This window comes from Artemia sp. Qi Xiang Cuo, chromosome 2, assembly GCF_049724085.1.
Source record: "Artemia sp. Qi Xiang Cuo chromosome 2, ASM4972408v1, whole genome shotgun sequence".
Classification (NCBI taxonomy): Eukaryota; Metazoa; Arthropoda; class Branchiopoda; order Anostraca; family Artemiidae; genus Artemia; species Artemia sp. Qi Xiang Cuo.
Window position 1 is genome coordinate 16,615,748 of NC_142795.1, and position 20,615 is coordinate 16,636,362.

The window sequence follows — 20,615 nt, forward strand, 5'->3', positions numbered from 1 at the left end:
CTTTACTTTACAGCTTTTTGGATATCTCAACACCAAGAAATACCTTTCAAAAGTCATTTCAAAACAAGTTTCTTTCTTAATGTCCCTCCTAAACCAATTTTACAAGTTGAAGCATCCGTCATTTTCACCCGCAACTTTTCTTTACAGCTTTTTGGATACCTCAACACCAAGAAATACCATTCAAAAGTCATTTCATAGCAACTTATTTTCTTAATGTCCCTTCTAAACCCATTTTCCAACTTGAAGTAACCATCATTTTCACCCACAACTTTACTTTACAACTTTTTGGATACCTCAACACCAAGCAATACTTTTCAAAAGGCATTTAAGAGCAAGTTCCGTTCTTAAAGTCCATCCTAAACCCATTTTACAAGTTGAAGTACCCGTACTTTTCACCCTCAACTTTCCTTTACAGATTTTTGAATGCGCCAATATCATGCAATACTTTTCAAAGACATTTCAGAACAAGTTCTTTTCATAATTTCCATTGTAAACCCATTTTACAAATTGAAGTACACATCCTTTTAACCCACAACTTTACTTTACAGCTTTTTGAATGCTCCAACACCAAGCAATACTTTTCAAAGGGCATTTCAGAACAAGTTCTTTTCTTAATATCCTTCCTAAGCCCATTCTACATGTTGAAGTTCCCAACCTTTTCACCCGCAACTATACTTTGCAGCTTTTTGGATACCTCAACACCAAGAAATACTTTTAAAAAGATATTTCAGAACAATTTCCTTTCTTAATGTCCCTTCTAAACCCATTTTCTAACTTGAAGTACCCATTCTTTTCACCCACAACTTTACTTTACAGCTTTTTGGATATCCCCAACACCAATAAATACGTTTCAAAAGACATTTCAGAGCAACCTCTCTTCTTAATATTCATTCTAAACCCATTTTCCAACTTGAAGCCTCCTTCCTTTTCACTCACAACTTTACTTTACAGATTTTTGGATACCTCAACATCAAGAAATACCTTTCAAAAGGCATTTCAGAGCAAGTTCCTTTCTTAATGCCCCTTCTAAACCCATTTTCCAGCTTGAAGTACCAATCCTTTTCACCCACAACTTTACTTTACAGCTTTTTGAATGCTTCAACACCAAGCAATACCTTTCAAAGGCATTTCAGAGCAACTTCTTTTCTTAATGTCACTTCTAAACCCATTCTCCAACTTGAAGTACCCATCCTTTTCACTCACAACTTTACTTTACAGCTTTTTGAATGCCTCAACACCAAGCAATACCTTTCAAAGGCATTTCAGAGCAAGTTCCTTTCTTAATGTCCCTCCTAAAACCATTTTACAAGTTGAAGCATCCATCCATTTCACCCACAACTTTACTTTACAGCTTTTTGGATACCTCAACACCAAAATATACCTTTCAAAAGGGATATCAGAGCAACATCCTTTCTTAATGTCCCTTCTAAACCCATTTTCCAACTTGAATTACATGTCTTTTTCACCACAACTTTACTTTACGACTTTTTTCCACACCCAAACATCAAGCAATACTTTTCAAAAGGCTCTATTATATTTTTTCAGAACAAGTTTTTTCTTAATGTCCTTCATAAACCAATTTTACAAGTTGAAGTAGTTATCTTTTTCACCACAACTTTATTTTACGACTTTTTGCACACCTCAAGATCAATCAATACCTCTCAAAAGACATTTCAGAGCAAGTTCCTTTCCTAATGTCCCTCCTAAACCCATTTTACAAGTTAAAGTACTTATCTTTTTCCCCACGACCTTACTTTACGACTTTTTTCCACACCCAAACATCAAGCAATACTTTTCAAAGGCATTTCAGAACCAGTTTTTTCTTAATGTCCTTCCTAAAACAATTTTACAAGTTGAAGTAACCATCCTTTTCACCCACAACTTTACTTTACAGATTTTTGAATGCTCCGACATCAAGCAATACTTTTCAAAAGACATTTCAGAACAAGTTCTTTTCTTAGTGACCGTCCTAAATCCATTTTACAAATTGAAGTACCCATCCTTTTCCTCACAACTGTGCTATAAGGCTTTTCGAATACCCAAACATCAAGCAATACTTTTCAAAAGCATTTCAGAACAAGTTATTTTCTTAATGTCCTTCCTAAACCCATTTTACAAGTTGAAGTAGCCATCCTTTACAACCAACACCAAGCAATACTTTTCAAAAGGCATTTCACAACAAGTTCCTTTCTTAATGTCCCTCCTAAACCCATTTTACAAGTTGAAGCACTCATCCTTTTCACCACAACTTTACTTTACAACTTTTTTCTTAATGTCCCTTCTAAACCCATTTTACAAGTTGAAGTACCCAACTTTTTCACCCAGAACTATACTTCACGGCTTTTTGAATGCCCACAACACCAACCAATACTTTTCAAAAGGCATTTCAGAACAAGTTATTTTCTTAATGTCCTTCCTAAACCCATTTTACAAGTTGAAGTTCCCAACCTTTTCCCCCGCAACTATACTTTACAGCTTTTTGAATGCCATATCATCAAGCAATACTTTTCAAAGACATTTCAGAACAAGTTCTTTTCTTAATGTCCATCCTAAGCCCATTTTACAAGTTGAAGTACCCATCTTTTTCACCACAACTTTACAACTTTTTTCTTAATATCCTTCCTAAACCCATTTTACAAGTTGAAGTTCCCACCCTTTTCACCCACAGCTTTACTTTACAGCTTTTTGAATGCCCCAACTCCAAGCAATACTTTTCAAAAGGCGTTTCAGAACAAGTTATTTTCTCAATGTCCCTTCTAAACCTATTTTCCAACTTGAAGTACCCATCCTTTTCACCCACAACTTTACTTTACAGCTTTTGAATGCCCCAACACCAAGAAATACTTTTCAAAAGGCATTTCAGAACCAGTTCTTTTCTTAATGTCCCTCCTAAACCCATTTTATAAGTTGAAGTACGCATCCTTTTCACCCACAACTTTACTTTACAGCTCTTGAAGGTCACAACACCAAGCAATACTTTTCAAAAGGCATTTCAGAACAAGTTATTTTCTTAATGTCCCTTCTAAACCTATTTTCTAACTTGAAGTACCCATCCTTCTCACCCACAATTTTACTTTACAGCTTTTGAATGCTCCAACACCAAGCAATACTTTTCAAAAGGCATTTCAGAACCAGTTCCTTTCTTAATGTCCCTCCTAAACCCATTTTACAAGTTGAAGTACCCATCCTTTTCACCCACAACTTTACTTTACAGCTTTTGAATGCCCCAACACCTAGCAATACTTTTCAAATGGCATTTCAGAACCAGTTAATTTCTTAATGTCCCTCCTAAACCTATTTTATAAGTTGAAGTACCCATCCTTTTCACACACAACTTTACTTTACAGCTCTTGAAGGTCACAAAACCGAGTAATACTTTTCAAAAGACATTTCAGAAAAACTTATTTTCTTAATGTCCCTTCTAAACCTATTTTCAAACTTGAAGTACCCATCCCTCTCACCCACAACTTTACTTTACAGCTTTTGAATGTCCAACACCAAGCAATACTTTTCAAATGGCATTTCAGAACCAGTTCTTTTCTTAATGTCCCTCCTAAACCCATTTTACAAGTTGAAGTACCCATCCTTTTCACCACAACTTTACTTTACAACTTTTTTCTTAATTTCCCTCCTAAACCCATTTTACAAGTTGAAGTACCCAACTTTTTCACCCAGAACTATACTTCACAGCTTTTTAAATGCCCAAAACACCAAGCAATACTTTTCAAAAGGCATTTCAGAACAAGTTCTTTTCTTAATGTTCCTCCTAAACCCATTTTACAAGTTGAGGTACCTATCCTTTTCACCACAACTTTACTTTACAACTTTTGTGCACACCATAATATCATGCACGTTTCCACTTCAGGTCAGATTTTTTTTATGCACGCCACAATATCATGCAAGTTTCCACTTCAGTTCAGATTTTTCTCAAAGAGATGAAAAAATTTAAAATACTGTTCCAAATTTTTTCATAGAAGATACAAAGTTCAAGTTATCTTCTGAATTTTATTAAAGAACTTGCAGTTCAATTTTAATTTCTCCAAAGAAAATAAAAATCTTCCATTTCAGTTCTTAATTTCACAAAGACAAAAGGAAATTTAAAGTTCTATTTGAAATTTCTCAATGAAGTGAAGAAAAGTTCAAGCTCTCTTTAAATTTTCTCAATGAAAAAGAAATTAGTTTTTGATCAATTCTATTTTTCCTAATAATATAAAAAGGTTCCACTTCAGTTCAGATGTTTCCCCAAAGAAATAAAATTTAAATTCTCCTCCAAATTTTTTGTAGAAGATAGAAAAAGTTACACATTGATCGTGAATATTTCTCTATGAAGATAAGGAGCTAATTTTCTCATTGATGTGAAGAAAAGTTCAAGTTCTTTTCCTAACTATCCATATGAGAAGAAATAAGTTACAGATCAATTCTATTTTTCAAGAAAAATAAAAATTTTCCACTTCAGTTCAGATTTTTCTCAAAGAGATGGAAAAATTTCAAATTACTGTTCTAAATTTTTCATAGAAGATAGAAAAAGTTTTAAATTGATCATAAGAAGTTAACTCAAGTCTGAATTTTATTAAAGAACTTACAGTTCAATTCTAATTTCTCCAGAGAAAAATAAAAATCTTCCACTTCAGTTCTTAATTTCACAAAGACACAAAGAAATTTAAAGTTCTCTTCTGAATTTTCTTAGAGAAAAGAAAAAAGTTATAGTTCAATTCTAATTTTTTTTCAAAGAAAATAAAAAATCTCCAACAAGCATGCATAGTAAGAGAGAAATACAAAGTCGACCTGGGGGGATTTTCCGGCGAGTATGGTTAGGTTAGACTAGATTAAGTTAGGTTTGATTAGGTTAGGTTAAGGCAGGTTAGGTAGGTTATGTTAGGTTAGCTAGCTAACCGTCTCTCCATGTTTAAGTTAGGTTAGGTTAGGCTAGATTAAGTTATGTTAGGTTAGGTTAAGTTAGGTTAGGTTCGCCTACGTACGCGCGCTTACGTAGGCTAACCTAACCTAACTTAACCTAACATAACTTAATCTAGCCTAACCTAACCTAACTTAAACATGGAGAGACGGTTAGCTAGCTAACCTAACCTAACGAGGAGGGCCTTTGGGGGTCTGGGGAGGGCCTTTGGGGGTCCGGGGGCCCTTTGGGAGCCTGGGGGACCTTTGAGGACAGGGGGAGGGCCTTTGGGGGTTCGGGGGCCCTTTGGGAGCCCGGGGGATCTTTGAGGACCGGGGGCTTCCTTTGGGGTGTGGTTAGGAGTATCGGAGCCCTTTGGAATTGGGGTATGGGACCTCACAACATTGTTCAAATGGAGCTTGTGTATTATGACGATCACAGAATTCCATCCTCAAATCCTTTTCTAAACTGATCTTTTAAATCATCTTTTAAATTATTTCTGACTGTTTCACCAAAATAATTCCACAGAATGCCTGAAACAATTTCGCCCAAATAATCCCTAAGCGTAATTTCAGTGTGTTCCGTTTGTTTAGCATCTCTGCGCTGATACATTTCAAATTATTTGGAAACCCTTTCGTGAATCAATCTCTTCATCGCTAAGATCAAACATTCGCTTGGAGACAGTTCTCTTTAGAAACAACAAATTAGTTCCCTTTCGTGTCAAATCAATTCTCTTTAGAAACAACAAATTAATTCCCCTTTCATGTCAATCAATCAATCATGACATCATCTGTCATGTGTGATCTAAACTTTGCCTCGGAAACATTCTCTTTGGAAATACATCAAAGACAGTAATTAATTTGACGTCATCTGTCAGACATTAATTAACCTTGCCCGGAAACAATTTGATTAATGACTCAATAATCCATGAAAGTGAGAAAGTTCCTGTTTTTCCATTCTCACTGACAAAAACCATAAGCCAGACATAAATGTGAGAAAGTTCCTGTTTTTCATTCTCACTGACAAAAACCATAAAAACATCCATGAATGTGACAAAATTCATATTTTTCAAGTGAGAAAAATACTGTATTTTCATTCTCACTGACAAAAACCATAAATCATCCATAACCATCCATGAAAAACATCAAATATATCGACCAACACACATAACCATCCAAGAAAACAGACATAAATGTGAAAAAGTTCCTGTTTCTTCATTCTCACTGACAACAAACAGACATAAATTATGTAAAAAAAAGTTGTAGGTGGCAGCAGGGGTGTCGTCTCGCAGTATAAGATAGCCTTCTACTGAGATGTTTTTATCCCTGTCCGTGTATTATCACTGTAGCATTGCAGGACGCTTCACTGCTAATTTTCGTATAAACCAGAAAATAATAGGAGCCGAAAGCAAAGAAACTTAATTTGTGTAAATAAATTTAAAATGGTAAAAATTTGAAATTAGTTTAAATATTGTGTATTAGAACGTAGCCAAAAGATTGACATTTCTATAGGATTAATTAAAAAAAAACTTCCCGAAAAAAAAGTTTTTCAAAGAAAAGTAAAGGTCGTTTTAAACTTAAGATCAGCAGATACAAATACCTGTTAAAATTCAAAATCAAAATGACCAGAAATTACTATTAAAGAAAAAATGAAACCCAAAACGAACAGATATTAAATAAACAATCATAGCAAAAAAAAACATACAACAAGTAATAATATAAATAAATAAATAAATCTTAAAGTGAGTAATGCTTAAACTGAATATGCAAATCAATCTTAAAACGAAGAAAATTATTTTGCTATTGAAGTATACATGAAACCCAAAACGAACGGAACTTAAATATAGAATCAATGCAAAAAAACATACTATGGATACTAATATAAATGAATAAATAAATCTTAAAACGTGTGAAACTTAAATTGAATATGCAAATCAAGCTTGAAACGAACAAAAATCACTACAAACAAGAGTTTGGATATCACCTCCTTCTCTCACTGTAAAAGTCTAAAACCTACTGCGTCATTGGCGCTTTACTGAAAACTATATGGGTCTTGAACCGCCTTGGGAAGTATAAACAAAACAAAATCGAATATTTGATATATAATGATCTTAATTGTTGAAAGATCTCCCCAATTCAAGATTTTATTTCACTGTAATTTTATTTTCAGTTGTAAAGTAAAGTTGTGGTGAAAACGATGGGTACTTCAACTTGTAAAATGGGTTTAGGAGGGACATTAAGAAAAGAACTGGTTCTGAAATACCTTTTGAAAAGTATTGCTTGGTGTTGGAGCATTCAAAAGCTGTAAAGTAAAATTGTGGGTGAGAAGGATGGGTGCTTCAAGTTAGAAAATAGGTTTACAAGGGACATTAAGAAAATAACTTGTTCTGAAATGCCTTTTGAAAAGTATTGCTTGGTGTTGTGGCGTTCAAGAGCTGTAAAGTAAAGTTGTGGGTGAAAAGGATGGGTACTTCAACTTGTAAAATGGGTTTAGGAGGGACATTAAGAAATGAACTGGTTCTGAAATGTCTTTTGAAAAGTATTGCTTGGTGTTAGTGCATTCAACAGCTGTAAAGTAAAGTTGTGGGTAAAAAGGATGGGTACTTCAACTTGTAAAATCGGTTTAGGAGGGACATTAAGAAAGGAACTTGTTGTGAAATGCCTTTTGAAAAGTATTGCTTGGTGTTGGAGCATTCAAAAGCTGTAAAGTAAAATTGTGGGTGAGAAGGATGGGTACTTCAAGTTAGAAAATAGGTTTAGAAGGGACATTAAGAAAATAACTTGTTCTGAAATGCCTTTTGAAAAGTATTACTTGGTGTTGTGGCCTTCAAGAGCTGTAAAGTAAAGTTGTGGGTGAAAAGGATGGGTACTTCAACTTGTAAAATGGGTTTAGGAGGGACATTAAGAAAGGAACTGGTTCTGAAATGCCTTTTGAAAAGTATTGCTTGGTGTTGGGGCATTCAAAAAGCTGTAAAGTAAAGTTGTGGTTGAAAAGGATGGGAACTTCAACTTGTAAAATGGGTTTAGGAGGGACATTAAGAAAAAAGTTGTAAAGTTGTGGTGAAAAAGATGGGTACTTCAACTTGTAAAATGGGCTTAGGATGGACATTAAGAAAAGAACTTGTTCTGCAATGTCTTTGAAAAGTATTGCTTGATGATATGGCATTCAAAAAGCTGTAAAGTATAGTTGCGGGTGAAAAGGTTGGGAACTTCAACTTGTAAAATGGGTTTAGGAAGGACATTAAGAAAATAACTTGTTCTGAAATACCTTTTGAAAAGTATTGCTTGGTGTTGTGGGCATTCAAAAAGTTGTGAAGTATAGTTTTGGGTGAAAAAGTTGGGTACTTCAACTTGTAAAATGGGTTTAGAAGGGACATTAAGAAAAAAAGTTGTAAAGTAAAGTTGTGGTGAAAAGGATGAGTGCTTCAACTTGTAAAATGGGTTTAGGAGGGACATTAAAAAAGGAACTTGTTGTGAAATGCCTTTTGAAAAGTATTGCTTTGTGTTGGTTGTAAAGGATGGCTACTTCAACTTGTAAAATGGGGTTAGGAAGGACATTAAGAAAATAACTTGTTCTGAAATGCTTTTGAAAAGTATTGCTTGATGTTTGGGTATTCGAAAAGCCTTATAGCAGAGTTGTGAGGAAAAGGATGGGTACTTCAATTTGTAAAATGGATTTAGGACGGTCACTAAGAAAAGAACTTGTTCTGAAATGTCTTTTGAAAAGTATTGCTTGATGTCGGAGCATTCAAAAAGCTGTAAAGTAAAGTTGTGGGTGAAAAGGATGGTTACTTCAACTTGTAAAATTGGTTTAGGAAGGACATTAAGAAAAAACTTGTTCTGAAATGCCTTTGAAAAGTATTGCTTGATGTTTGGGTGTGGAAAAAAGTCGTGTGTGAAAAGGAAGGATGCTTCAACTTGTAAAATGGGTTTAGAAGGGACATTAAGAAAGGAACAGGGTTCTGAAATGCCATTTGAAAAGTATTGCTAGGTGTTGGGGCATTCAAAAGCTGTAAAGTAAAGTTGTGGGTGAAAAGGATGGGTACTTCAACTTGTAAAATGGGTTTAGGAGGGACATTAAGAAAGTAACTTGTTCTGAAATGCCTTTTGAAAAGTATTGCTTGGTGTTGTGGCATTCAATAGCTGTAAAGTAAAGTTGTGGGTGAAAAGGATGGGTACTTCAACTTGTAAAATGGGTTTAGGAGGGACATTAAGAAAAGAACTGGTTCTGAAATGCCTTTTGAAAAGTATTGCTTGTTGTTGGAGCATTCAAAAGCTGTAAAGTAAAATTGTGGGTGAAAAGGTTGGGAACTTCAACTTGTAAAATGAGTTTAGGAAGGACATTAAGAAAATAACTTGTTCTGAAATACCTTTTGAAAAGTATTGCTTGGTGTTGTGGCCTTCAAGAGCTGTAAAGTAAAGTTGTGGTTGAAAAAGTTGGGTACTTCAACTTGTAAAATGGGTTTAGGAGGGACATTAAGAAAGGAACTGGTTCTGAAATGCCTTTTGAAAAGTATTTCGTGGTGTTGGGGCATTCAAAAGCTGTAAAGTCGTGGGTGAGAAGGATGGGTACTTCAAGTTGGAAAATGGGTTTAGAAGGGACATTAAGAAAATAACTTGTTCTGAAATGCCTTTTGAAAAGTATTACTTGGAGTTGGGGCATTCAAAAAGCTGTAAAGTAAAGTTGTGGGTGAAAAGGATGGGAACTTCAACTTGTAAAATGGGTTTAGGAGGGACATTAAGAGAGGAACTGGTTCTGAAATCCCATTTGAAAAGTATTGCTTGGTGTTGGAGCATTCAAAAGCTGTAAAGTAAAGTTGTGGGTGAGAAGGATGGGTACTTCAAGTTGGAAAATAGGTTTAGAAAGGACATTAAGAAAATAACTTGTTCTGAAATGCCTTTTGAAAAGTATTGCTTGGTGTTGTGGCCTTCAAGAGCTGTAAAGTAATGTTGTGGGTGAGGGGGGGACCTTTAGGGCCGGGTGGCACTTGAGGGCCGATTGGTCCTTTGGGAGCCCGGTGGACCTTTGGGGAATGGGTGAGGGCCTTTGGGGGTCCGGGGAGGGCCTTTGGGGGTCTGGGGAGGGCCTTTGGGAGTCTGGGGGCCCTTTGGGAGCCTGGGGGACCTTTGAGGATAGGGGGGGGGCCTTTTGGGGTCCGGGGGCCGTTTGGGAGCCCGGGGGACCTTTGAGGACCGGGGGCTTCCTTCGGGGTTGGGGTGGGGGGATCGGAGCCCTTTGGGGTTGGGGTATGGGACCTCACAACACTGTTCAAATGGAACTTGTGTATTATAACGACCACAGAGTTTCACCCTCAAATCCTCTTCTAAAATCATCTTTTAAATCATCTTTTAAAATGTCTCTAACTGTTTCGCAGAAATAATTCCATAAAATGACTGAAACGGTTTCGCCCAAATAATCCCTAAACGTAATTTCAGCGTGTTCCTTTTGTTTGGCATCTCTGCGCTGATACATTTCAAATTATTTGGAAACCCTTTCGTGAATCAATCTCTTCATCGCTAAGATCTAAACATTCGCTTGGAGACAGTTCTCTTTAGAAACAACAAATTAGTTCCCTTTCGTGTCAAATCAATTCTCTTTAGAAACAACAAATTAATTCCCCTTTCATGTCAATCAATCAATCATGACATCATCTGTCATGTGTGATCTAAACTTTGCCTCGGAAACATTCTCTTTGGAAATACATCAAAGACATTAATTAACTTGACGTCATCTGTCAGACATTAATTAACCTTGCCCGGAAACAATTTGATTAATGACTCAATAATCCATGAAAGTGAGAAAGTTCCTGTTTTTCCATTCTCACTGACAAAAACCATAAACCAGATATAAATGTGAGAAAGTTCCTGTTTTTCATTCTCACTGACAAAAACCATAAAAACATCCATGAATGTGACAAAATTCATTTTTTTCAAGTGAGAAAAATACTGTTTTTCCATTCTCACTGACAAAAACCATAAATCATCCATAACCATCCATGAAAAACATCAAATAAATCGACCCACACACATAACCATCCATGAAAACAGACATAAATGTGATAAAATTCCCGTTTTTTCATTCTCACTGACAACAAACAGACATAAATTATGTAAAAAAAAGTTGTAGGTGGCAGCAGGGGTGTCGTCTCGGAGTATAAGATAGCCTTCTACTCATCTCAAGTCAAAATCGAAACCAACTGACTGTTAGAGAAATTTACGCCTCAGCTACCCGTCATTCAACATCACAAGATGGTTTTCAGATTTGTGATTCGCTTGGAGTTACTAACATTACCAACTATGTAGGTAGATAGATGTTGTATACTGGCCAAAGTGCTGGTTTCACTAAACTTTTCATTACAACCTACCTCTCATGGCTGTAGACCCTTATATGCCCTTACCCGCTTTCTGGGTAAAACTAAACACAATAAATATTGATATTTTTAATTTGTAATTAGTTACACACAGATAAAAATACATAATCTAGGACATTCTTTTTTTTCAGGATGTCTTTGCTAGCAAATATGCCCTCAAGTTTCAGCGAAGTCGCTGCCTCCATTCCTCCAGTTGCCTTAACTCCTTACAGCGGCCCATTAGTTGATACAACGGTTACTGACATCAAAACTACAACCAAGGACAATAAAGGAATAATCATTGGTGATGGAGGCCTTGATCTTGCCCTTGTTCCCTACGCACTTCAAGTATTATTTTCTGTTGGACTAATAACCATCGTTACAGTAGTAACTGTGATTGTGACTGTGACGACCACAAACATTTTCTTTTTGACTTCTGTTAATATAGCCCCAATATTTTTCCCTGGGGCGAAAAATTACAAACCTAGGAAGAAGAAGAAGCCTAAGCGGCCATACCCAGAAATTATATATGAAGGACCATATTATGACTATGATAGTCATGAAGATGAAGCAGAAAAGGACCAAGTAGGGAAGCTTGAAAAATATGGCCCTAAAGTGGCAGAAAAAGTATATCAAAAAGCCATGAAACGAATATTAAAGCGAGAAAAACTGGTTCACAATTAACGTTTTTAGTGCTCTTAGAATAAATGACATATTTGATATTTCCATTGTTTGTTGATTTCTAATTGGTGAACGCCCCTCCCCCCTTTTTTATAAATCTAATTCAGCATCTTTTCCAGTGTTTTGCAGGAAAACATTCTTATTAAAACTATCGGTTGCTAGAAGTCTAGGTTTCGGTTTTTCATTTACCTTTGTACAGTTTCCGTGTAACTTCTTACGAATTTTCACAAGAAAAAGTAGAAAAAACAAATCATACAAGTACGGATTTTAAAGCTGAAAATTTGCAGTTTTTAACACTGCTTTTCACGATTGGCGAGATACATATTTTTTTTCTCTAGTATCTAGAATATTTTTCAGACTGCTACAAAAATATTCCCAGGGGATCGTTGAGGCTCTGTATTCATTTTTGAGACTTTCATTCACCTTCCTCAACTACTTTCCAAGAAAGATGAATTATTCCCACGTAGAATTTTACCAAAAACTTGAATTGAAATGCTTATTCTTCGTTCCGTACCGCCCCTCACATTCTTCGCTGCATACTCCCGTTCCATCCCTTTCTCTTCCTCTGTTTTATGGTAAATTCTATTTTGTATTAATTGTGTTTTACTCTTCTAAAGAGCTGAGTTCCAGTTAACTACTTATGGCTCTCTCTTTTTCTGGTTTCTTTTCTTCCTAGAAAAGATGCAGCGAAAATTTTCTACCTTTCTTCCAGCTTCATTTCTATTTTTCTGCTTTTCTAGACAGCAACACAAAAGGTAAGTTTCAAATTGTATTTTATTTAGCGATATTATAATAACAACAACAACGGATAAATATTATAAATATTTACATAGGTTACTCCATTTCAAGTAGTCAAAGATATGGTCAAAGTCGCGGGAATTTGCTTCAGAGAGGATCCCACACGCAGGAGGTGGCTGCAAATGGACGAAATATTTAGGAAAGAGGGGGGAGCTTCGAGAAAACAATAAAATATTGTTACTGTAAATAATATAAGAAATTGCAGTAAAATTTTGACATTTTTTTTAGAGGGGTGCTGTCCTAACTCTTACCCCTTTATGCATGACTGACATCAGCAATTGTTATCCTTCTTGTACCTTAATTAGAATACTTATAAATTAAAATATACTAATAAATATTAATTTATAGTCTGCCTAATTGTTTCCTGGACAATATGAAATAATTAGTTCAAATTTTGCTAATACACTACAACGAAGGGTAATAACGAAAAATAAAATAAAAATCACTCTCAAATATATTTCAATATAAAGAGACTCGGTCTCCTTTTGTTAAAAAAGTAACTTCCAAAGGAGACTCAATAGAAGGCAACATTTAAACTAATTAAATCGCAAGTGTTTACTAGCTAAACTAAAGCACCAGCCATTTACAAATGTCAATTAATAGTTTGGTTAAATTCTCATTGATGAAGCTACACTTACTAGCAGCGGCTTAACCGGCAGGATTGTTTCAGCCCTTCCAAAATTGAGAAAATTGGTGAATAAACCATTTTTATTGTAAACCTACTCAACAATTCAAGTGTCCTAGCAACTTGTACCTCTTGCTTGATGACTGGGGCACCATTTGTGAGGAGCAACATCCCCCCTCCCCGCCCACAGAATTAAAAAAATACCTTTTTTAGATATTTGTGTGGGGCATATATAATTTTTTAGTATTTCCATTGAAAAAAAACTGCCTCCCCTAGATCTTTAAACAAAGATTTTGTCTCCCTCCTATATTTTTGTCAATTAGCGACCCAGTTTAAAAAATTTCTCCATTCAAAGTAAAAATGTCAATACACTACCGAACAGGTATCAAGAATCAAAACCCATTAAGTAGATTTGTCACACGCTTCAGAAAAATATGATACAAAAGAAAAATTAATGAAATCTTATAAATGGGTGGACGAGCTGAACAATTCTCTTTTTTTGGGAGGGGGGGGGGATCTAACCGGAGATTTTCTCCCCATGGTATTGCTAAGGGCTTGAGACATCAATTGAAAAAAGAGAAAATTCTTAGAGATTGGTGAGTTTCAAGTCTGTTAAATTATATTGTATAAGTATATTATATAGTATAATTATATAGTATATTGATTTGAGGGAAAGCTGTTTTTATGCGCAAAATATTTGCAGATTATTCAGTCATAAAAACAAAAAATAACAGTAAATGTCATTTATTGTCTTAAAATTAGCTTTAGGCAATTAAAAAATTGTCTTTCTTACAAAGAAGACACTAACATATGAGATATGTTTATGATGGCTACAACGCTACAATATTTACCCTGATCTACCATAGTCACTTTCAGAAAAAGTCATCGAGTATTCACGGACTGCGCCAGTTGATTAAACGTGCTGAGTTTAAAACTACAAGCTACCAATCTCATTTTACAAAAACAAAAAACGTCATCTTATTTTGAATTACCACATGCAAATTGAATCAAAATCTGTTTCTTAAACCTAACAGGTTTTGATTTAAAACGACCATAACATAAAACCAACTAAGAGTTCTAACATTTGCCTTATTTTTAAAGAAACGTATGGTCAATTTAATTATTGAGAAAACAGTATTTTTAGACTAAGAATATACTTCTTTTTAAGTAGACTAGTATTTAATCACACTAATTTTTTTTAGCTCTCCTAATCAGGGTTGCCACAAACTTCCTCCAAAAAAATGTTTCCAAGGTTTTTACTTTCAGGGTATACTGCAGTTTTCTTGAAACTAAATCAAAAAAATAGCCTAATTTTTTAATTAGATTGAAACCAATCAAACTGGCCTCTGCATATTTCGTTTGAAAATAATGATTTCACATGCAAAGAAAAGTGCTTTTTCCGATTCAACTGAATAGTCCTGACTCAGCCAATACTTTCATTCCATAATCATAGTATCACTTTTGCTGTCCTTTTGTTGCTCCTAATTTGACTGGAAAATTTCCGTGTGGCAACCCTGCTTACAGCGTACAGGTGAAAATGTTCACTACTTCAACTTCGGATCAATGTTTTTCTTCTCGCGTTTTACAAAATTCTTGGCCAGCCTGTCCCAGCTTCTTAATTCCAGAGTGTCCAGCAAATCGTTTGATTCTAGTTAGAAAAAAAATTAAGTTAATTAAAATTCATTTAAAGTGATTAACACAAAACTGATTGAAATCTACAATTAAACGGACGCCGTTATGCATGAATCACAATCAATTTAAAAAGTTCATGAGTTTTAAACAGACGCTCAGAGCCGTTCCTAGGGTTGGTGGTGCCCGGGACAAAATCAGTTACAGCGTGTCCCTTCTGACTCAAATATAAGAAAAAAAAGCCCAATAAAAATGAAAATATGATCAAAGCGTGCAAGTCCCCAGCTTCATCCCTCCTCAACTTTGGTACCTGGGGCAGCTGACCCGGTCTCCTCTCCTTTCAACGGCTCTGCTGGTGCTTAATCCATCAGTTGTGCGCAGATTATAAGCTCAAAATGCTCACCCCCTCCCCCTCAAACGAAAAAGTAATATAAAAATTATCAGTGAGAAAATGAGTCAAAATCATGAATTAGGGGTTTTCAAGAGATCGGGACTCGAATAAGCTTGCCCAATTCTTCAAATCATTTCAGTTAATAATTCAGCTTTTCGTTAAAAACAGTACAACTTTTTTCCCAAATAAATCTAAAGCTTGAATTCTCTGAGACTGGATGATCAAACTTGTACGAGGAGAGATTTTATACAACAAAAACTGTTTAGTTAGCCACCTTATCATGAATTAAATATAAAAGAACAAATTTTTTTAACTGAAAGTAAGGAGCGACATCAAAACTTAAAACGAACAGAAATTATTCCGTATATGAAAGGGGATGTCCCCTTCTCAACGTCCCGCTCTTTACGCTAAAATTTGACTCTTTCTCACAACTCTACTTTGTAAAACAATAGAAAACTCTAACGTAAAGAGCGGGGTGTTGAATAGGGGACAGCCCTTTCATATACGGAATAATTTCTGTTCTTTTAAAGTTTTAATGTCACTCCTTACTTTCAGTTAAAAAAAACTTGTTTTTTTTTATATTTAATTGAGGTAGAATCGGGATCGAGAAAAATTGTGACAACGCCTCTTTACTAATAGATATACGCTATCATTATCTGGGTTCAGAACTACTAAAGCGTTCGTGCTCTTTAATTGAGTATTTGGGGTTTCATCGAACTGTTGTACAGCAAAAGCTTTATACAAATAAAAAGCTCAAAGGTAGTCGTGAACCGTGACCTTTTCTTTAAATATCGTAATTTTGACGGGGGAAAAGCACTTCATTCTGTTTGTTAGTTTTTTTTTCAAAATGGAAATTACAAATGTTTACTTTTGTAAAAAAAAAAATTAAATTATAAAAAATAACATGAAATTTAAACAAATGAAATTTCCCATTTTAGCAAATGAAACCAGTAAATTTAATTCTCCTGAAACTCAATAGAATTTTAAATATATTTTTTTTTTATTAGTTTTAAAGCCTGAAGTTGTGGCTATTGTGTGTTATTTGTGGCTATTTGAAGTCTTGTATTAGTTATTGAAATAGCATAAAAAAGATCATGAAAAACGTTCTTAGAACCGGGATCACCAGGCATCAAGGGGGAATCAGGGTGTACCTATTACTGGCAAAAATGTTATACTATAACCAGGAATCGGTTTTGCTAAGAAAAATTTTTAGTTTTTTCAATGAACTACTTAGGACTTGATCATATTGTTATGCGGCTGATAGAAATAAGAAGCTAAAAAATAAATCTAAACTTTGCCCTTTTCCTTTGTAGTTGTAACTAAGACGGGGAAAAACAAAATACTTCGTTTTCTTTTGTTTCTTTTTTAATGAGAAATGGAAATAGCAATTCTACTGAGACGTGAAAATTATCCATCTTTCATAGCATAAGCAAAAAAAAAACAGATACAAGCAAGAAAGCGACTTTTCAATGTCAAATATAAATTTTCCTTCAAAGAATACATTAGCGTACAAGTATATAAAACATGCAAAAAAATGTTTTATCCTAGTAAGATAAGATACGATATTATTTATTTTCAAAAGGCTATCACAAGTTCTAATAGAGCCGAATTCTCTTCATATGTCTAAAAGGACAGAAAAGGCTAAACAAAGAAATAAATAATAGAGCAAGAAAAGAAACACCAATCAAGCATGAAAATGGTCAATAAAAATTTTACACATAAAAGAAATCCAAAATCTAAAATGAACTTTGTGCGAATAATGGCAAAAACAGAAAGGGTGGGGGATTAAACAAAATCATAGGCAAGAAAAAAAACTGCCGAATTCGTATTCAAAGTCAAATACCGTAAAATAAAAAAAATACTTAAAATCAAGTCAAATTAACTGTCAAAATAAAATATATACAATTAGAGAAAGGATTACAATTAAAGGTCAAAAATGAAATATAGCATAAATAAATATCAGAAAAGGGCAAAATAAAAGTGACCAAAGATAAAGAAAAAAAAAGAAAAAAAATTACAAATGATCATTGTGGGCATACACCAACAACTAAAATAAGGGACAGAGGAGTTAATTTTGGTGTAGGACATAGTTCAGGAAGCCTGCTCACCGTAGACAGCAGCCTGCTCACCGTAGACAGCAGCCTGCTCACCGTAGACAGCAGCCTGCTCACCGTGATTGAAACAAAACTAGTGACACTTACATATTCTCTACATCATTTGAGTTATTTTTCGAAAATTCATTTTTTTTAAATATGACTTAAGAAATCAGGAAAAATAGAAAAGGAACCAAGGCCGAGGTGGCCTACCACGACAAAACTAAAGAGGAAAATTTTGAAAGTCAACAGGGTCTATGGCTAGTAGGAAGAAAAAGAAGATACAATCAACCGAAAAAGCCGTAAGAACTTCAAAAAGGAAGGTATCTAAAATAGAATTGAGTGAAAATATCAAAACAGTATACAGTACTACATGTTTGACATCAAGCAATATATACAAGAGTAGTACGAAAAATATTTCTGTATGAACAAACCCCGGAAGCAGAATTCATAATACTATAAGATGCTTCTGCAACAACAAAGAAAGGTAATTTCGTGAAGAAGCCAGTGTATCTATTGGTTTGGTTTATTCTGTTCATATTTAAGATTCCTTTTAAGTGGCATTTCTTACATTCTTTCTCTTTTTAAACGCTGAGGGCGCTGTGCTGTGTACGGGTAAAATATTCGGTTGACAATTTCTTCTTTTTCTTCCATAAACCAGTTGTTTTTCAATATTAATTTTTTTAAATCTTTCTCTGAAAAATAAGTTTTCCAGAGAAACTTAAAGAGCTACATTAAACCCAATACGAGCATAATAAATAGATATAAACAATTATTTAGCCTTTAAACGTCTATATCAATAAATCAATAAAACACGGAACGAGCAGAAAATGCAATAGATAATCAAGTAAACTTAAACTAAGAGACACCACCAAAAACAAGAGCAGGGCTAAGGCTCAAAAGCCTTCTAAAGACCAAAGCGTCATTTGCACTTTAGTGAAAACAATTCTCACTTCGAGTCGGTTTTTCTTTGTCATAAAATCAGCCAAAAAAGAACGAAAATCCCCAAACTAAACAGGATTAATGAAACTTACATGAATGTAGTTCAGAGTTTAATACAAATTGATATTTATTTTTGAATGTCTCAGGAATCTTGGGTTTATGAACGTTGTAAAAGAGAAAACATTTTAAAATATATTTCATTTTCAGAAAAGTGCAAATTAAATTCTGGTGTTTAGAAAGCTTAGGGGTCATTAGCTCTACTCCTGTTTGTGGTAGTTTCTGTTCGTTTTAAGTTATATTTGCTGTTCAATGTTCCTTTACATTTGCAGCTGGAGACCTTAAACCGTTAATTTATGCCCTCGGCAATACATTAAATATCGCAGACACCCTTGGCCGTTCCTAAGATATGTTATGGGGGTGAGATACCTTTGATCTAGTTGTGTAGGTGTCTAGAGTCTTTTGATTTTTGTTTTAAATTCCTATCAGCATGCCTTTAATATTTCAATTTAATACCCTTAGCCGCTCTGAGATCTTGCAGATACGCCCTTTGGACACCCTGCATGTCCGTCGTGTCTTTTGGTTTGTCCAAAATCCTCATCAAAATGCCCTGACATTTTCAACTTAATGTTCTCTGTTGTCCTTCATATATTGCTAATACGTTCTTTGGACAACCTAAACGTACTTACTGTGTTTTGATTTAATTCAAGACCCCGCTCAACACCCTCTGAAAATTTCACCTTAATACCCTTAGTCTTTTTGGAGACCCAAGTTCAAACATGAGCCCCTTTCACGATAACAAATCCTATATGTAAATAACGAACAATTTGCATAGATTACAATCCTTGCCCGAAAGGCTGTGGAGAGTCATAGTATCTCCGGAACCATAGTTTTTGGATCTTCCGAATATTTTGAACAAAATATCTATCTCAAAATTCTGATTAAATGTCTTTGGAGATAGGGAGCTAAAAAGAGCGTGAGAGGGGTTGGCTGCCTCCCAATCACTTTTGACTCTTAATCAGGACACTAGAACTTTCAAATCGAATGAGCCCTTTCCGAAGTTTTAATACACTCAAGCGTCCCTTAGATATTGCTGTTTCACCCTTTTGACAGTAGCAGTAACTGTGACAGCCACAGTGGCATAAGTAGTAGTCAAATCCACAGCACCAAGCAATTGCAATCACAGTCATAAGTAGTCACAGTCCTTAACAATCACCGTAGCAGCTGTAAGTAGTTGGAGACGCAGTCACAAGTATTTGCAGTCGCAGTCACAGTCCCAAGTAGTCAAAGTCACAGTCACAAGTACTAACAGGCGCGGTCACAAGTACTCACAGACGCAGTCACAAGTAGTCGCAGTCACAGTCGTAAATGGTAGTAGTAGCAGTGGAAGTAATGGCAGTAGTAGCTCTGGAAGTTTCAAAAATAGCACCCTTACCCGTTCCTCAGATATCGTTGATAGGCTCTTTTGATAACCTACATACACAAACTGTGTTTTAATTTAGTTAGACACCCCGTCAAAATTCGCTTAAGGTTTCACCTTATTATCTTAAGTTTCTTGCGAGACCTAGGATCAAACGTGCCCCTTTTTCGAAATAAAAAAGACTAAATATAAAAACAATAGGTAACTTATATAACTTGCTGCCCTTACCACAAGAGAGGGGGACATGTTACCCCTATCAGCATAGTTATTGAACTTTTTAACCATTTTGAGCAAAATACTTACCTAAGAAAGGGCAAGGGATGGGAACTGGTTGGCCTTTAATAAATTTTAAATCTTAAAAAAGACACTAGAACTTTCAGTTTTAAATCGAATGAGCCACTCTTAAGTTTCTTTGAACACTTGTTACACACGAAGTGGGCTGGAGAATAGGAAAATTATACATAAGAACCCACTTCATCCTCTATTTAGGCAGCACTATTAAGCTGCATTTTAAGCAAACTAAGGAATCAGATTTCTGTTTTTTGTGCTTCAAATTACTAGCATCAAATACGGCCGGACCCATAAGCAGAAATTTATTTCGGAAGGTATGTCAACAGGATGAATCTCCCTACTTAATGTGCACACACTTGTAATACGGCTCCAGTTTAGGCTCATTATAGTACTGCCACAGGCAGTATAGCGATGCTGAGATGACTGGAAATGTAGATTTTATTTTTAATTAATCGTTAAGATGATGGACACATTCAAACCACAATTGCATGCATTTAGAAAGAAA

General features: G+C 35.0%; 2 protein-coding genes across 8 annotated transcripts in view; one reads left to right on the forward strand and one right to left on the reverse strand.

Annotated features, from left to right (window-relative positions):
* Nucleotides 1-13,717, forward strand: part of LOC148954948 (uncharacterized) — a 53,222-nt gene extending 39,505 nt beyond the window's left edge. For all 3 annotated transcript variants that reach the window (XM_089099334.1, XM_089099342.1, XM_089099326.1), the window contains exon 2: nucleotides 11,396-13,717. In XM_089099334.1, coding sequence (XP_088955460.1) covers nucleotides 11,397-11,927 — 531 coding nt within the window. In that variant the 5' untranslated portion in view covers nucleotide 11,396 and the 3' untranslated portion in view covers nucleotides 11,928-13,717. The remainder of the gene's footprint in view (nucleotides 1-11,395) is intronic.
* Nucleotides 13,718-13,852: 135 nt separating this feature from the next.
* Nucleotides 13,853-20,615, reverse strand: part of stac (C2 and C2B_Munc13-like domain-containing protein staccato) — a 164,651-nt gene continuing 157,888 nt past the window's right edge. For all 5 annotated transcript variants that reach the window (XM_089099313.1, XM_089099305.1, XM_089099296.1 and 2 more), the window contains one exon: nucleotides 13,853-14,995. In XM_089099313.1, the coding sequence (XP_088955439.1) occupies nucleotides 14,892-14,995 (104 nt within the window). In that variant the 3' untranslated portion in view covers nucleotides 13,853-14,891. The remainder of the gene's footprint in view (nucleotides 14,996-20,615) is intronic.